The 15,919-nt window shown below is 40.9% G+C and overlaps 1 protein-coding gene and 1 long non-coding RNA gene across 2 annotated transcripts in view; one reads left to right on the forward strand and one right to left on the reverse strand.

Moving 5' to 3' along the window:
* Nucleotides 1-3,917: 3,917 nt before the first annotated feature.
* The window catches only part of LOC113162899 (zinc finger protein GLI2-like), a 65,906-nt gene continuing 53,904 nt past the window's right edge, over nt 3,918-15,919 (forward strand). The window contains exons 1-2 of the mRNA XM_026361147.1: nt 3,918-4,155; nt 13,428-13,532. Coding sequence (XP_026216932.1) covers nt 13,433-13,532 — 100 coding nt within the window. The 5' untranslated portion in view covers nt 3,918-4,155; nt 13,428-13,432. The remainder of the gene's footprint in view (nt 4,156-13,427; nt 13,533-15,919) is intronic.
* The window catches only part of LOC113162900, a 49,126-nt gene continuing 41,343 nt past the window's right edge, over nt 8,137-15,919 (reverse strand). The window contains exon 4 of the long non-coding RNA XR_003298853.1: nt 8,137-8,286. This is a non-coding gene — a long non-coding RNA (uncharacterized LOC113162900). The remainder of the gene's footprint in view (nt 8,287-15,919) is intronic.

The raw sequence follows: 15,919 nt of genomic DNA on the forward strand, positions 1-15,919 counted from the left end.
GTTAGTCAGATCCTCGTGTCACAGTCTTCTATCCACGGACGTGGGATTATGAGAAAATGGGCCCCTGGGCACAGACAGGGGAACGTCCCCCACCCCTCTAAGCAGAAATCCCAGACTGGGGGATTTTCTTTTTGCTCATTTATTGTCTCTTTTCAGCTGTTCTGCATCTTTTCTGGTTCTTTTTCCTCTTAGTGTTTGTTCACCTGTAATCCACCTTCTACTTTGAAGCTTCTCCTTTAGTTGATTTGCGACTGGTTCAGGTTCTGAGCAAACGTTTATGTATTTGTGGTCCTCAGGTGTCAGTTTAATGTCTGTTTTTAGTTGTTATTCTTCTATTTTAGACATTTTTGGTCTGTTCTTGTTGTTTGTTGCCTGTAGTTCGGTGTCTGCTCTTTAAGTTGGTGTTTTTTGTTGTGAGGCGTCTGTTATAGGTTGTTTGGTGTCATTTTGGTTTATTCAATAGAGCTCTGACTTCATGGGCCCCTGGGCCTGTGCCCAGCAGCTCCGTTTGGCAGTTCATCCATGCTCAATACATATAATGTAAATAATATCATCAGCAAATCTTAGTTGTTTTTGAGAAAAGACATGAAAACAACGACAAAATATCAGAAAACACATCATACAGCAGCCTTCGAAACATGTTGTGAAAATATTTTAACACTAAATCCACCTCATTTAAATGATAAACACAAAGTATGTCCACAAACATACATCAAATCAACTGTACAGGAAAGAACGACAGGGAAGGAACTAAATTAGACCATATTCTTTAAAATGTCTTCTTAAATTCAGAGATCATCGGATCTAAAGGGTTCATATTTCTTATATGTTACATATTTGTCCTGACTGTCAAACAGTTTCATGAGCTTTTTAAAAACATACAACTTCACAACTTGACATTTACAATGCGTCAAGCACACTCTAAACATCTATAGTGCAGAGTTATGACTCCTTTAAATGTTGAGATCTTACATTATAAGAAGCTCAGCGTTGATCTGCAGACCTTGTTACTGAAGACCAACCTGTGGTCTCTGCTTCTGCCTTTGAACCCAGAGAATGCAGATCTGCAGCCTCTTTCCTGTTAGTGTGGACCTGATGTCGTCACCCCACCCATGTGGAACAACACTCAGGGCTGAGGTGGGGACTGTATATTAATCTGATCCCTGTATTAAGGTCATTGGAGATGGTTGGTCAGTCATAGCAAACACAGTGGAGACTCAGCTCTAAATGAATTTACTTAAGAAAACCTGAGGTCGCGGAGGGTTAAGCAAGAGGTGGCGGGCGGGTGGTGTTATCCCTCCATTCAGCATATCTGATTTAATACGCATCAGAGCAGAGGAGGGGAGGGAGGAGGTGGGACGTAGCAGAGAAACTCAGCGGATATTAAAGGTCAGAGGGTCGTCGAACATGTGTTTTCTGAGACTGAAGACTAAAGCAGACGCGTCGCAGCTGAGAACGAGACGGTGCAGATGTGGACACAGTCACAGGACCTGTTTTTATCTTGGACCGTTTATATTGTCACAGCACGAGAGCTCATCCACAACATCTACATTCATATCTACTCGTCACGATCAGGAGACTAACTTTCATATTTCAGCTCAGACTATTGTTGGCGTTACTTTTCTTCTGACTATATTATTATTATATTAATGTTTTACTAGTTTCAGTAGCTTTTATCTCAGTGTTTTTCTATATTTATTTCCAGCAGCGAGCAATGATTGATGGTTTTATTATATACCAGGAGCTGAAATCCCCAAAATGTAAGAAAGATGTTAAAAAGTATAAAAAGTATTTGTGCCATCGTTTGCATGTGTTTGTTGATGTGTTTCTACAGATTCATTCCAAACAGTCTGACATTATTTATTTATTAGCAACAATCAAGTTTGAGTTTTTCCCTCAGAATTAGGGAGGTGTCGCCTCTAAAGTGGGTAAAGTTTGCACCAGTGTTCAGAAAAAGAGAAAGAAGGTACTGTTTATTATTCACAGCGTAACTCGAACACTGGAGATCACACATTTAAGATGATTTCTAACAGAATCCATGAGGGTTAGACAGTCGATCTGTGTCTTACGTGTCAACTGAAGCTGTTCACACCCTGACGTATTTCAATATAAAACCCTAATAATTTCCCACACAGGGAACAGACACGAGCAGGAACGTCTCCCGAGCAGCCGCTGCTCTGTGGAACTCATCAGTATCACATAGCAAGAAGGTAAAAGAGCTCTCACGCAATCGTTTTAAAAGATATTCCGTATTATTACTGCTCAAAGGATTATTTCCATATGGCGACGGGACAAATGATCCCATCATGTTTTAACAGTATTATTTTCGTTTGCAGATGGTCACTTCTCACTTTCAAGAGTAAAAGAAAAGAAAAAGAGAAATGAGAAGTTGGAACATAGTGACGTTAATGTACTTTTAAAATATGATTGAGATTCTGACTAAACTAGGATAAGATTTAAAAACCTCTTACACACTGGGAAGTTAAGTGAGTTCACTAAAACACAATGAAAACTAATCTTCTGTTCTCTCCTTTGATTCCATGTTCATTAAACTACAAGGTTCTGTTCCCTTTTCTTTTTTAATTCTTAATAACAAAACTTGTTCTTAACAAACGTCTCTGCGTCTTCAGCAGCTTCACTATTTGTCATTTCTAAATTACAGTTTGAATCGAATCAGTGATGTTTTAAATTAAAGGAGATTCTCACAGAGCACCAGAAGGTGGAGGCGTTGGACCTCGTAGCTGCTTCAAACTGCACAGAAAACAAACTGTTCTGTGTTTTTCAGTTTCTTTCTCCAGGTGAGTTCATCTAAAACTAAAGACTTTGAACTCAGAGGCCTCTGTGTTCATGTACTAAGCACCCACTCATTTTCTGAATCACTTGGTTTTAGTACCTGAGGACATCCTGACTGTGATTTTCATCATCTTAGATTAGAGGAGCTGTACCTGTAGAAAACTGCCACTAGATGCCAGGATTTCATCTGGAATCACCGACCACGGTGCTGGTTGAACCACAGGTATGAAAACTAACAGAGACGATCAGGTTTGAGGGTTCAGAGTTACTTATCATCTCTCTGTATCTTCACTGGACCTATTTATTTAATGAACATTTGTTTTACATTGTTTTAGTCCTGTAAGTCCTCAGAGGGTTTTTTATTTCATTTATTTTATTTATCAGCCACCAGAGGTTTTTTAAAAACACTTGATTTTACATGAATCCTTTGTCCTTGTTGTTGAATCCTAATATTTCCAGTAAAAAGCAGCTGAGAGTAAAAACATCAACTAGTGAAGAGGACGGAAAACTAGAGCTGTGTTGTAAAAATGTACCTGGACTTAAAACACTAGATTTTAGAAAAATGAAATAAGCTTTGGATGAATCTGAAGTGAAAAAGAACAAAACAGCTGTTCACTGTTTTAATTATAAATAAATTGATATTTAAATGGTAAAAAGACAAAAGAGGAAGTCAAGCAGTGAATATTTATAATGAGTGAGAACCAATAATCAATAATCCAGAAACCTCCTGATAACTTTTCAAACTTTAAGAACTGATCGTTCAGATCATCATCATCATCTAATTGGTTCACTTTGATTCATGTCAGTGAAGGTTTGTCCGGGTGGAGGGGGGGAGGAGGGCGCTAGGGGGGAGTCAGAGAAGGAGGGAAGGAGTGAAGTGAAGTGAAGTGAAGGGAGAGGAAGAGGGAGAGGAGAGAGGGAGAGGAAGAGGAAGAGGGAGAGGGCTGGGCGCGGTGAAAAACGGCGCATCCCGGAGTCTCCACAGCTCCGCAGCATCCGGATGAAACAGTGAGCGCTGAAAAAGTTGCTCCCCGTCACGTCTCAGTGTTTCTGGGCCGTTTGAAAGTTTCCTCCCGCTGGATGGACCCGCAGACAAGTGAACTTTTGTTGGGGGCGCAGCGAGACTCTTTTTGGGAATAACTTTTCCAAAATACGCGCTCTGCTGCTCCGTGCGTCCTCCTGTAGATGGGATTTCATGTTGGCTTTTTGCAGGGGATTTCTGCACCGTGGTGTTTTTTCCTTTCTCCCTCACTGAGAGAAGAAGAACAAGAAAGTTTGACTTGAAGAAGAGTGAAGAGGGAAACAGCAGCTGAGGATCCGAGAGGACGGAGAGCTGTCCGGGACAAGGCGCTCGGGACTTGGGTGAGTTGGAGTCGGTGTTGACCATGTGCTCAAATCAGAGTGGATCAGAAATATAAGTGTACAACTTATTAGAAACACAGTGTGACATTAATATCTCTATTTTATTAACAAACACTTTACTTTTAACTCTTGTTGAGAAACTCTTTATTCCTCAGATCTGAATATATAGTTTTCATTTTCTGACATTGGGCCTTTTAAACACTGTAAAGATGATTGTTGATGATGCTGCAGCATTTTCAAAAACTAAATGAACGTAACAAATAAGTAGAATTAGTAATCTGAGGTTTACAATGATCCTGGAATTCCAGGAATTTGCAACCTGATATTTAAGATTCCTTGAACCAGTTCTCAAAAAAAGGTAAATAATCAGAGTTTCTCCTATTTTTACTGCATCTTTTCTTTAAGTTATTTAAAATGTAGATGTTGTAGAGAAAGTCAGGATTTCAAATAAACCCACAAAAGCTAATTAATATTAAAGTTAATTACTTCTTACACTAAACTACAGATCTGTTTTCTTGTCTTGGACTTTAAAGCCAAATTATTAAACATTTTAACAGTCAAACAAGACAAATATCAGGAAAACAACAAGAGCGCCGCCTGTTTAAAAACTGAATTCACAGGTCTCCTTTGCAGCTCCCTCCAAGTAGATTTTTTTTAATGCTGAATGGCTGGTTGCATTCATTTGCATCAGAAAAAAAGTTTTAGTGCATTTGCTATTGTGCAGAATGAAGAGTTCCAGCAGTCAGGGAGCAGGGGGGAGTGAAAAGATGTGAAGAAATAATGGGGCCCTTCACATTATTCAGGATGACATGGGGGCTTCCCAAACCTGTGATGGGGATGTCACTTTCATCCTGCCCCGAGCGCCTTTCCTCGCTGTCATTTTCACACATTTCCAACCCCCATGTCCCGTTTGCTCGTCACTCCTGATTGCCGCTCTGATTCTCTGGCAAATCTGTGGAGAGTTTAATGGCTGAAAAACGCAGGGAAATGATGGATTCAGTGCAGAAAAGAGAGGGAAAGAAAGGAGTCTGGCATGCAGGCGGTTGCAGGGCGCGATAAATGTGAATTGGAAGTGAGTAAAACGCCCCGCTGTGAGGACTCAAAAGTCCCTTATCCCACAAAACAACAAGTCCACACCAATTACGCCATGTGGCCCTGGGGCAGTTGTTCCTTGTGGGTTTTGTGGAGAAAAGAGGCATCAGTGGCTTTACACAAGCAGGAAAGTAAATCCAGTGAAGCCTGAGGGGAAAAGCTCCGTGCATCTTAAAGCATTTACAACCAAAACCTCCTTAAACACACAAATTAAATATTTAGGAACAAGCAGAGCGATGACAGATGAGAAGCTCTCATGTGTTATTAAAGCTTAGTCTGCTGTAAAAAAAAACCTGACAGGTTCTAATTTAGGCCTAACAACAAATTAAAAATTCCCTCAGCTCAAATCTTCCTGAAAGTTCAAGGTGACTGAGAAAACCAGCAGATATTCTCATTTTAAAAGCTGGAGACAGTGAATGTTTGGCTAAAAATGCCAATTTATCAGTTCTCAAACGTGTAACTGATTCGTTTTCTGTCAGTTAACTTAAATTTTAATTTAAATTACTAAATTAAATTTAGCACAAACACAGCAACAGTACAGACGTATTCAGAAGTGGTGACTTAATTTAAATGATCACGTGTTAACATATATTTAACCTTTAAGAAACATTTTAGCACTTTAATCAGGTCATTTATTGATTAGGAGATATTTTTATTAATTTTTATAACTGAGTAATTATTTAATCATTTTTCAAGAACAAATGTTAAACAATCTCTGAAACCAGCTTCTCAGATGAATTCATTAGCAGCATTGATGTTTTAATTCATTCAAAAACTGAGTATATTTCAATATTGAACTGTTGATCACACAGAACAAGATGTTTAAAGACGTTTAAAGACGTTTAAAGACGTTTAAAGACGCAGGTTCAGGCTCAAGCTGCTTGAATTAATTGATAAATGGACAGAATTTAAAACATGCCGACCTTCACAGCACACTTCCTCAGGTTTTATGTTAAAGTGTGTTTCACTGTTTGATTTTTACTCACTGACTCCGGGTTCAAAGGTTAAAACAGGATCCGATTATTTTGACAGTAATGTGCAGCCAGGACACATGAGGACAGATAAACTGTGGACACACACACACACACACACACTGTTTCTCTTGTGTTCTGCTGTGAAACTCTCACTTTTCTTTTCTAGCAGATGACATTTCCTCCAACAGAGGAAAGCAGCTATCAAGCAGCAGCAATTACACAAGATGAAAACAGAGCTGTGTTTAATGCAACACACACACACACACACACACTGAAACACACTCACACAGACCAAGAGACATCAGAAATCAAAGGTCCAGGGGCCACTCGGGGCCTGTAGTTCTTCCTCTTTGCTGTGTACCCAGAGCTTTTCAGGATCGGCTTTGATGCGTCTCTTAATTAACTCCTGAAGGGACGGTGGTAACGCCACGATCGGGCCTGACAGCCACTGACGACGTGTGTGTGTGTGTGTAAATGTGAAGGGCGGATGTGAAGGAGGCCCCACGCTGTGAAGAGAGATGCTCATGATGACATTTTGACACGTTGTGAAAATGAATGATCCCAGATCTCAGAGACGGGTTTGGCTTTCTGTGGAGGGACAGATCGTCTCCCCCGTCCTTCACCGGGGTTCAGTATCTTATCACAGGGCCGTTATCCCCAGATCTGAAGCTGTTCTGTGTTCAACGATCACTTCAAGCAGCTGAAGCTGACTGGTTGCTTCTTGATGAAGAGCCTCTGACTTTTCCTCGTCTGACAAGCAGCAACAGTGAAAACAAGCTCTGAAATGCTGCCAGACCACAGAAGCTTCAACCAGACACAGAAACAAACGGGAAAGAGTTTGGTTTTTTCTTTCCCAACATTTTTGAACATGTGGTGTCCCTGCAGGGCCATGTGGTATTTTTTAGCAATCAGTCCTTAACGTTGTCTTTCAGTGAGTTCAATCAGACCGTGAGCTCAGGAGGAATCTGTCCGGGCCCTGGAGGCCCCCCCCCCCCCGTTTTTGATTTCCATCCTCCAGGAAGGGAGGGTGCCCATCAGGGACCGGGGACAGACTTCATCCTGGGGCCTCAGCAGGTTTTCCACTGAGAAACACCAGCATATAGATTTACACTCTTTAAGGTCCAGCATCCAGTTAATAAACTATATTAAAGTACGGCATCTCTCAGGGTCCTTCACTCCATCACAGAGAAATGATATAAAAACAGATCAGAGGAAGTGAACTCACACAGGGAAGCTGTGGTGTTGATGCCCATGATGTTGAAGCAACATGAACATCTGAGCAGGTTAATGCATTTAACACTGTATCCTGCCTTTATGTTAGTAATACACTGAAGAAAGCAACACACACACACACACACACACACACACACACACACACACACACACACACACACACACACACAGTGTAATGCAGATGTTACCAGCTGACTCGCAGCAGAAAGGACTTTAAACTGTTAAACACATTCATAAGCATTCATTAAAACTGGAGTCTGACTACGTCACTTACTGGTGGCGACACTGAGTTCATGTTTTATGATTATTATCACGCCGCAAATGCAATTAACCATGATTTTCACGGTTTCATGAAGACAGACTTCAAACTTCAAAATCCAGGAAACTGTTCAAGAGTTCATTTCAGTCACTCAGAATATTTAACACTAAGAACTTTAACTTGATGATTGTTGTTGTCACAAAACTAAAACGGTTTTAGTTTTTATTCAGGGGCCACAAAATGCGTTCACATGTTAGAGGAAGACAACTGGTGAATGTTGGTGAACCGTGGTCGTGCTGTGCATCTTCAGTTTTGACAGTGTGGGTCTGTATGACGATGACGCAGGATGTTGTTAAAGAAGAGCAAAATGTTCTTTGGATGTATAAAGTTTAAAAAGACAGACTTATTTTAGGTGTTGTAAATAAAAGGGTCCAGGAAGTCACTGGTCCAAACTGTGGCTGTAAAACAGCGAGTGGCCGCGCTATAGCTGGACCATTTGGCCGAGGTTCAGGGATCAAAGCTGTCGGTCGGCGTCAGTGGTCAGTGTGAACCTCACGCCATCAGCATGCAGAGCTGTGGAGACACGTGTGGCAGCATGTCAGGAAACTGTAGCGTGTAATCTCTTGGTGAGAAGGGAGAAGGGAGAACAGGGCTTTGACCCTGTTTCTGCAGGTTAACTTAACTGGAAAGTGCTTTGAGTTGAAATCTGCTCTGAAACTGATCTAAACTGCTCTACCAGTTTTGTTTTTGTATTATTAGAAGAATAATGAACAAACCAAATGAAATTTAATGCTACTGTGTAAGGCACCGAGAACAGGCCTTTTCACTTCCCTAACATCCCGTAGACCTTTAATTATAGTGTTAATTCGTATCTATAGACTTAAAGAGTTAGATCGTAACCTGCTTTGTTGGTAGAAGTAATTTTTATTCACTATGAAAACTATTTGGTTGAAAAATATCATCTCAGCCTCCAAGAATTAAAATTTCTTTTGTCTAATTACCGGATCGAACCTGAATTCATTCGGCTATAATAAAATAATCATGTAAATAATGTGAATCCTGTCATTTAGCAAAACGATACCACAGGATGTGTCAGTGTGATGTGTTTAATAATTTAATGATTGATGATGACAATTGTTACAAGTCATTTCCTGCTGATTTGTTTAACCACTTGTTAGCCATAAATACTGAGATATAGTTGATGTTATGATTAGATTAAATTTAAAGAGCTTTGCTGTATTATTCCTCCTAAAGAGGCTGAAGGGAGCCACACTTTCTGAATAAGTGAAAACTAAAAAAACAAAATGAACAGTGACGGGTATGAATACCAAGGCTCCTAGATGCTCTGCCTGCATTAATACAAGTCTCGCAGGAAGCGAACTTAAAGCACTGCTGCTGCACAAAAAATTGCAGTCAGACTCTGCTGTGGCACACAGGTGGGAGGCGTTCATCGAGTCCGGTCAAAGAGCCGAGTTGAATCCTCCTGCAGCGGGGATTTCTCCTCTGAAGTCAGCCGCCACATCTGTTTGCTGTTGGTGAGGGCAGGAGGAGATCAGGCACAGGATATTGAACATCCAGGCTGAGGGGTGTGAAGCTGCTAACACTGACAGCTGAATCTCCCAGTGAAACAGTGGATCGTCTAATTCCTAAATCATAGAGAGGTGAAGAACCTCTGCTGCAGTTTTGTACGTCTCTGTTTATGATCAACTAAAGGACAACTGGTGAAACAAATAATGAAATCAGACATGAGACAGTTTATCATATCTGGCCTCTTGGGAGTACTTGCTCTCTCCCTTGTGCTCTGTTTTTAGCTTTCAGTTTGGGGATTTTAGGTCTCATTGCTTCTCTTGAAGTTAAGAGGAACAAGTCTGGGAAGTCGGTATAAATTCAAATGTCACTTTTAGCCTCTATTTGTGCATTCGCTTCTGGCACAATAAACAACACCCCCATTTGGTTGAAGCTGTATTCTATTTTAGACTCGCCACCGACCTGGGCTTCTTTTACGGGATAGCTATTATTCAAAGTAGAATAGGTATAGGGGCCCAACCATAAATTCCAGCAAGTGGCCCTTCGAAAGAGATGCCGTGCAGAGGAATTGACTGCATGCTCTGTGATTTTACTTTGGTATGCTGTGACCTTTTGAGTTTAGACAGAGTCATTTGTTTGGTTGACAAGAACAGCTCCAATAATTCAGAGGGACACTGGCTGCTGGTAATATTCAGTGATGAGCCAAACTGTACTCTTGTAAGCAGCTACACCTAGAAGGCAGAGACATTTGTTTTCCTGACGCAGGGAATACCCTCTCACTGCAGGCTGTGGACCTCTACAGGACTAAAATAGATGATGTGTGTCTGTGAGTGTTTGTGGGCCCTTATTTAAGTTAGACTGAGTCAAAGGTGTTATTCTGCAGTGACTTACTTTAATATTTTTGGGAGTATTTCAGGGTGAAGTCAGCATGCTGCATCAACAGCCTCCCTGCAGCCTCTGCAAGGCAGCGATGTTCAAATTTAGGAAAATGTATGCAGACAGCTGTGATTTAGGATGTCAATGTTTTTAAAACTTTTAAAAGTACACATGTGACATTTATCCTGAACAACAGGGCGTCAGATAATAGTGCACTACTTACATTCATGCATAAACAGCAGTAATCTAATGACAATAGTGTGAGTTTGTGATTTAAAATAGAGAAATATTCACTTAAGTGAAAGGAAAGGATGATTCGACAGAACAAACAGTCATTGATTTCAGCACAATGACTCAGCTGAGGGGGGAGGGAGGGCTACTCTGAAGTTCCCTTCAATAACCTTATTGTAAGGATCTCTTTGTTGGTCATTATAGTCAAATGGATCATTGTGAGCCTTTTCAAAAGCAGCCTACAGTCAACAGTGGGAGGTGATGGTTAATTACACCACTGACTGAGCTGTGCTTTAAATGCTAACAGAGTTTAGAGAATACTTGCTTTAAGAAACTAAATTTAACCAATGTATTTGTAATTTGTAAAGTCTTCATCCAAAGAAGATCAGTTTTTCAGTTGACGGTGCTAATTCTCCCTTTTATGGAACCAAATTAAAGCTAATTTAACCAAAGTGTCTCTCAGCAACATGTTCAGTATATGAACCAGTTAACTAGTTACACTAATTAAAGTTATGTCAAAAACAATACTATTTTGGGATTACGGTGAAATTGTGACATTTCTAACTGTAGATGAATCTTTCTTATATGAGAGAGAGTTAAAATAAAATGTTCATGTTCAATGTCCAAATCCCAAAAGTCCAGTTGCACAGGTACACATGCAAAGGACGTCTCTTTTTAAAAGACACAGGATGTAGCACAACCACAGATGCAGTTCAATTAATTCAATATGGTGCAACATAACCTGGGACAATAGACCAAATAGATCCAAAAGTTACTTGAAGAAACTAAATAATCACAAATAAACACTGTATGTGTACAAGAAGACGACCGCTGTGTCTCACTGTAACCCTTTCTTCAGGCTGTGGTCCTAACACCAATCACTAAGCTGCTAAATGTGTGAACAGCAAATGTTAAGCCTGAATAATAATGATTTGCAAGGACAGATCAGAGGATTGCAAGCGTGAAAGACTGCCATTATGTGCCTCATATATCACCTCAACTAAAGGGGCTTTTGTGTATGTGTGTGTGGTGAGAGGCTTCCCATGAGGCTTCACTCCTGGCCTCTCACACCTGTTACACATTCATCTGCCGCAATAAAGACACCAGGCTGAGCTGTCAGTCAGAAACCCGGGTGCTGAAGAGGCTATAAACTTGGTTTGGTCATTTACAAACTCAATGAACTGTTGGTTCATTGAAGTCTGTGACCTACAATGCTCAGGGGCTGTGCCCTAACCAGAAGGTCACAGGTCTGGTTCCTGAAAGTGCCAATGAGTCAGTTAACAGTTATTTCGAGTCAAAGTGCAAAGGAAGTGCAAGAAAAATCAAAATCGTGAATTTTATGAGCAAGTCAGTGAAAGAGAATAACTGTGTTTACATGCACTTAAATAACCCGGTTATAGTGAGTTTTCTACTGTAAGTAAGTTTTTTAACTTTCACATAAACAAGAAACCTAAACTACTGTTTTCACATATGCACTCGGACAATCTCTGGAGGATCAGGTCCGGACATTGCACGGACTTTAGCGTCAGCATAACACAGCAGGAGAAAGTCCGGGTGACATGTGTTCCCAATCGGGAAACTAGTCCGCTTGATTTTGGGGTGGGGGTGGGGGGTTGATGTATAGCATGGCCGGACAACAGAAAGCTGGTTTTTAACTCCTAAACTTTCTGATGTTGTACCGAGCCGGTCGATTTAAAGGCCCCCTCACTCGCTGTCAATACTCCGGACCTGCTGTATTCACACATGAGCTCACTCGGAATTTGTACTGGGGGCAGGATAACGTCTGGGTAATCTCCGAGCTGAGCTCACCTGGGTAAAGTCAGGACATGTTCAGGGTGTCAGAGCATGTGTGACAGCAGCTGTAGTTACTCTACAGTATTACAAGTATTTTTTTAGGTTTCTTACAAGATGACTTGTGTTTTACTCAGACGTGTCTGTGATACTTCATCTGCCCTCACAACCCTGACGGACATGTCATTACTTTTATCTGTTGGATTGTTAATGATAAGATTACTCATCATTTGAATCATTGCTTTGTATAGAGATGAACTCAGTGGAAGTTAGTGGAAAAATATCTATAACAGCCCAAAACCCAAAGATACTACATAATAGAGATTAAAGTTAAATCAAATTAACTCTAAGATCAAGACTGTAGAAAAGGTCACTGTATGTTTACACTGATATAAAACCCAGAAACAGAACCAACAATTGTTATTATCAAAATTCTAAGTAACATTGTGGAACTTGAATGAAGAGTCTTTAGATCCTCTTCAGTTCAGTTCCAGCTTTGAAGATAGAGGTGTATTGTTCGGATCAAGCCACAAAGTCTGTCTGAATAGCACCGGTGGAAAGGTCAATAGTCAAATAAACTCTGATGACATGCGAGCTAAGCCCCCCACCGCCTCACCCCCGTCCCCTTTAACCCTTAGCACCCCTGCACCGACCCCCACGTCCCCGCTGCCAGAAAGTAAATTAAGTTGTGAATGGCAGTGGTTCACAGGAAGACAGAAAGCCCCCGTATGGTGCACGGTCTTTCACGACAAAAATCCTCTGACATGTTTGCTCGGCTCTCGAAGATAATCTCAAAGATTGAGGGAAGATAAACAAGAGGCAGAGCGCTGTGTGCCAAGACCGGCGCAGAACACATCACGCTGCTGTTGATCGTTTGTTCGTGAATGAACAGTAACAAACTGGTTGTTCTGCGTTTTGACCTCTTTGTTGTTCAGATTATTTTCTGAAAAGCACTGAATTCTGTCTCTTTTCTGGTTCTGATTGAGTCAATATTTATAAAACCTTTTGGCCAAGTTTCCAGCATCAACTCAAATTGTCACACTCAAGTTTTTTGGGTTAAAAGATGCAGGCACTGATATTGTTGGTATTTATCTCGCTCAGATCACACTCCCGTCGAGTCTTTTCAGTAAAACGCTTGAGCAGGAACATCCAAGTACTCTCAGTGCTTGTAGTGAGGGTCTTGAGTGAGTCCTGAGTGTACTCATCTCGTCCTGAATTAACATTTCCTTTCCTCGGTGCACTCGACTCGTTCGGCATTAACAGCTCCTTTTGTGTTGTTTTGCTTTCAGAGACCATGGAGACTTCAGCGTCAAGATCCACTGAGAAAAAGGACAAAATGGACGGCAGCAGCTTCAGCGACCTCCCGAAGAAACCCTCACCCTCAGAGTCGAGAGGTAACGCGCTTGTTTAAACTTTTTTTTAAACCGAAGCAGATACTGGATCTGAGTTTCATGTCCAGTCGGGCCTCTGTGTGCTGTGTATCTGAATGAGTTGAGCTCAGCCAGAAGGCAAAGGGGGAACGAACATGACCAATGAAATATACATTTCAAAGATAAAGTGTCATCTGGGGAGCTGATGCTCGTGGCTCTCCTCAGGACTGATAAGGTACCAGCAGCAGTCAGAGGTGACTTACAGTAGATGTCTGATAGGAATCCTAAATGTACCCACGCCTTGAAAGAGCATCATTAATGCGCATCGCCCCAGCATCAAGGCCTGGTTTGTACAGTCGAGGAGTGTGGCATCATTTCATCCTGTAAACGTTGATGAATAGATAACATGACAAGAGTAGAGAGGGGGTCGGGGCAGGTGAGAGCCAGTGTTTGTGTTGTTGAACTAAATGAAGAGTAGCACAGATCCTCTCTTGCCGGGGAGGGACAGGCAGAAAGAGAGAATACATGTTTTAAAGATGTCAGTGAATGTGTGATGAAAGCTCGGCATAATGAGGCTGAAAGACCTTGTTCTTACCTCCAGAGTATAAAGCAAAAAAAAAAAAAAAAAAAAAGGAGTGGGGTTGGTGGAGCTGGGGACAACATGGAGCTTCAGAGATTGACAAAGATGCAGAGTGATGTGCTGCCTTTGAAATGAAAATGAAACGTGTGATTTAGTGACATTTTTACACATTAATGAAGGACTTGGTGGCCTGCCATTATCAAGAAACACGCATGAATTGATAAAGAAGGAACAAAGCTGGAAAGTGGGAATTTCACTAGAAAAAGATCTGGGAACATGGCAACATCATTACAGAACATCCCAGAATCAAAATATTGGACAAATTTAAAAAATGGAAAATGAAGTTTTCACCTCTGATGCAAGAGACTGGAGTTTGTCTCCGGTTGCAACCCAACAATTTTCACTTCATTAAAGCAGAACCACGATCTCTCTGGACGCATTGAAACACAGTGGGACTTGTTTTCTTACTAACCTGACCATCCTGTAACTGGCATGCACAGATAGAAATTGTATTGTCATAAATGTTGGTTTTAAAAATGTTAAAAATAATGTTATTTAATATACTCAGTGACATGTGGTTGAAGTCCAACTCATTTTTTGGGAAGTTTCTGATCTCATTTGATGGTCTGATGATTCGATCATTTGTGACCAGGGCAGAACATCATAAAAACGGTACCACCAAGTTACGGTGGTGATAAGGGATTTTCACAAAAGCACTTTAGCTCTTTGATTTGGAAAAAAGACAAAATCTCAGAGTAGACCAATTTTAATGATCTCGCACAATAAAGAGACGGACAGCGTGATGAAAATGGTCAATAATCAGGTTTGAGAATTTGTGAATGATAAGAAGAAACATGAGATGTCTACTGGAGTTTCTCTTTGATGTTGTTTCACCACCAGATATTTCTACAAATCTGAGAAACAGTTTCTTCTCAGCATTAAGAAAAAATCATATGAGAAAGAGCAACAACATTCTGAGAGTGGAGCAGTTTGACTTGTCAAAGCACTAACCTACATTTAATCTACACAACGACCTGCTGAGGTATTTTTGTGGCAAATGAAGTAGGGCTGAGGATGACATGAGTGGCAGTGGGGATGGGGAACGTGTGATGAAAGCTCAGTATAATGAGGTTAAAAGACCTTGTTCTTACCTCCAGAGTATAAAAGGGAAAATTACTGGAAAAAAGGCCCGGGGAGTAGCTCAGCATTTGAGAGGCTGACGTGGATGCAGAGTGACAGGCCACTTTTGAAATGGAAATACAGTCCGTGCTTTGGTGACAGAACTTGGTGGCCTGCCATGATGAAGAAATCAAACATTAATTGTTGATAAGAGAATATCAATGTAGGACAGTTTTACATGTGGAGTTGGAATGCACGCTGCTCTATTTCTTTACACGATCTTCAATATTTGAACAAAGCTACGAGTCAGCTCTATCCCTCCACGGGCTTAAAAGCACAGCTCCCAGGATGTTTCAGTGATCACATGTTTTGACCACTTTCCAAAAACCCAAATTTGTCCATTGTCAGTTGACGTCTGTCTGATATCACTAAGAGATGTATCAGCCAACACATAGAAATAAAGAAAAATAGCTTTCATGTAATGTTTTGGTGTCTCAACAAAAACGGCTAAATAAACAGGTAAAATGAACATAAACTGTTTAAAATAACCAGAAAAGACACTACAAACAAAGCTCCTGTTGAGTTGATAATAGAGAAAAAGCAGCTCTACTGAAAAGCACCAAATAAAAGGCATCCACAATAAAACTCAGGCTTGTTTTACATGACTCTTGCTCCTTTGACCCTAAGCCTAACCTCCACTGAACTTCACCTC

Source organism: Anabas testudineus, chromosome 2 (assembly GCF_900324465.2).
Source record: "Anabas testudineus chromosome 2, fAnaTes1.2, whole genome shotgun sequence".
Taxonomy (NCBI): domain Eukaryota; kingdom Metazoa; phylum Chordata; class Actinopteri; order Anabantiformes; family Anabantidae; genus Anabas; species Anabas testudineus.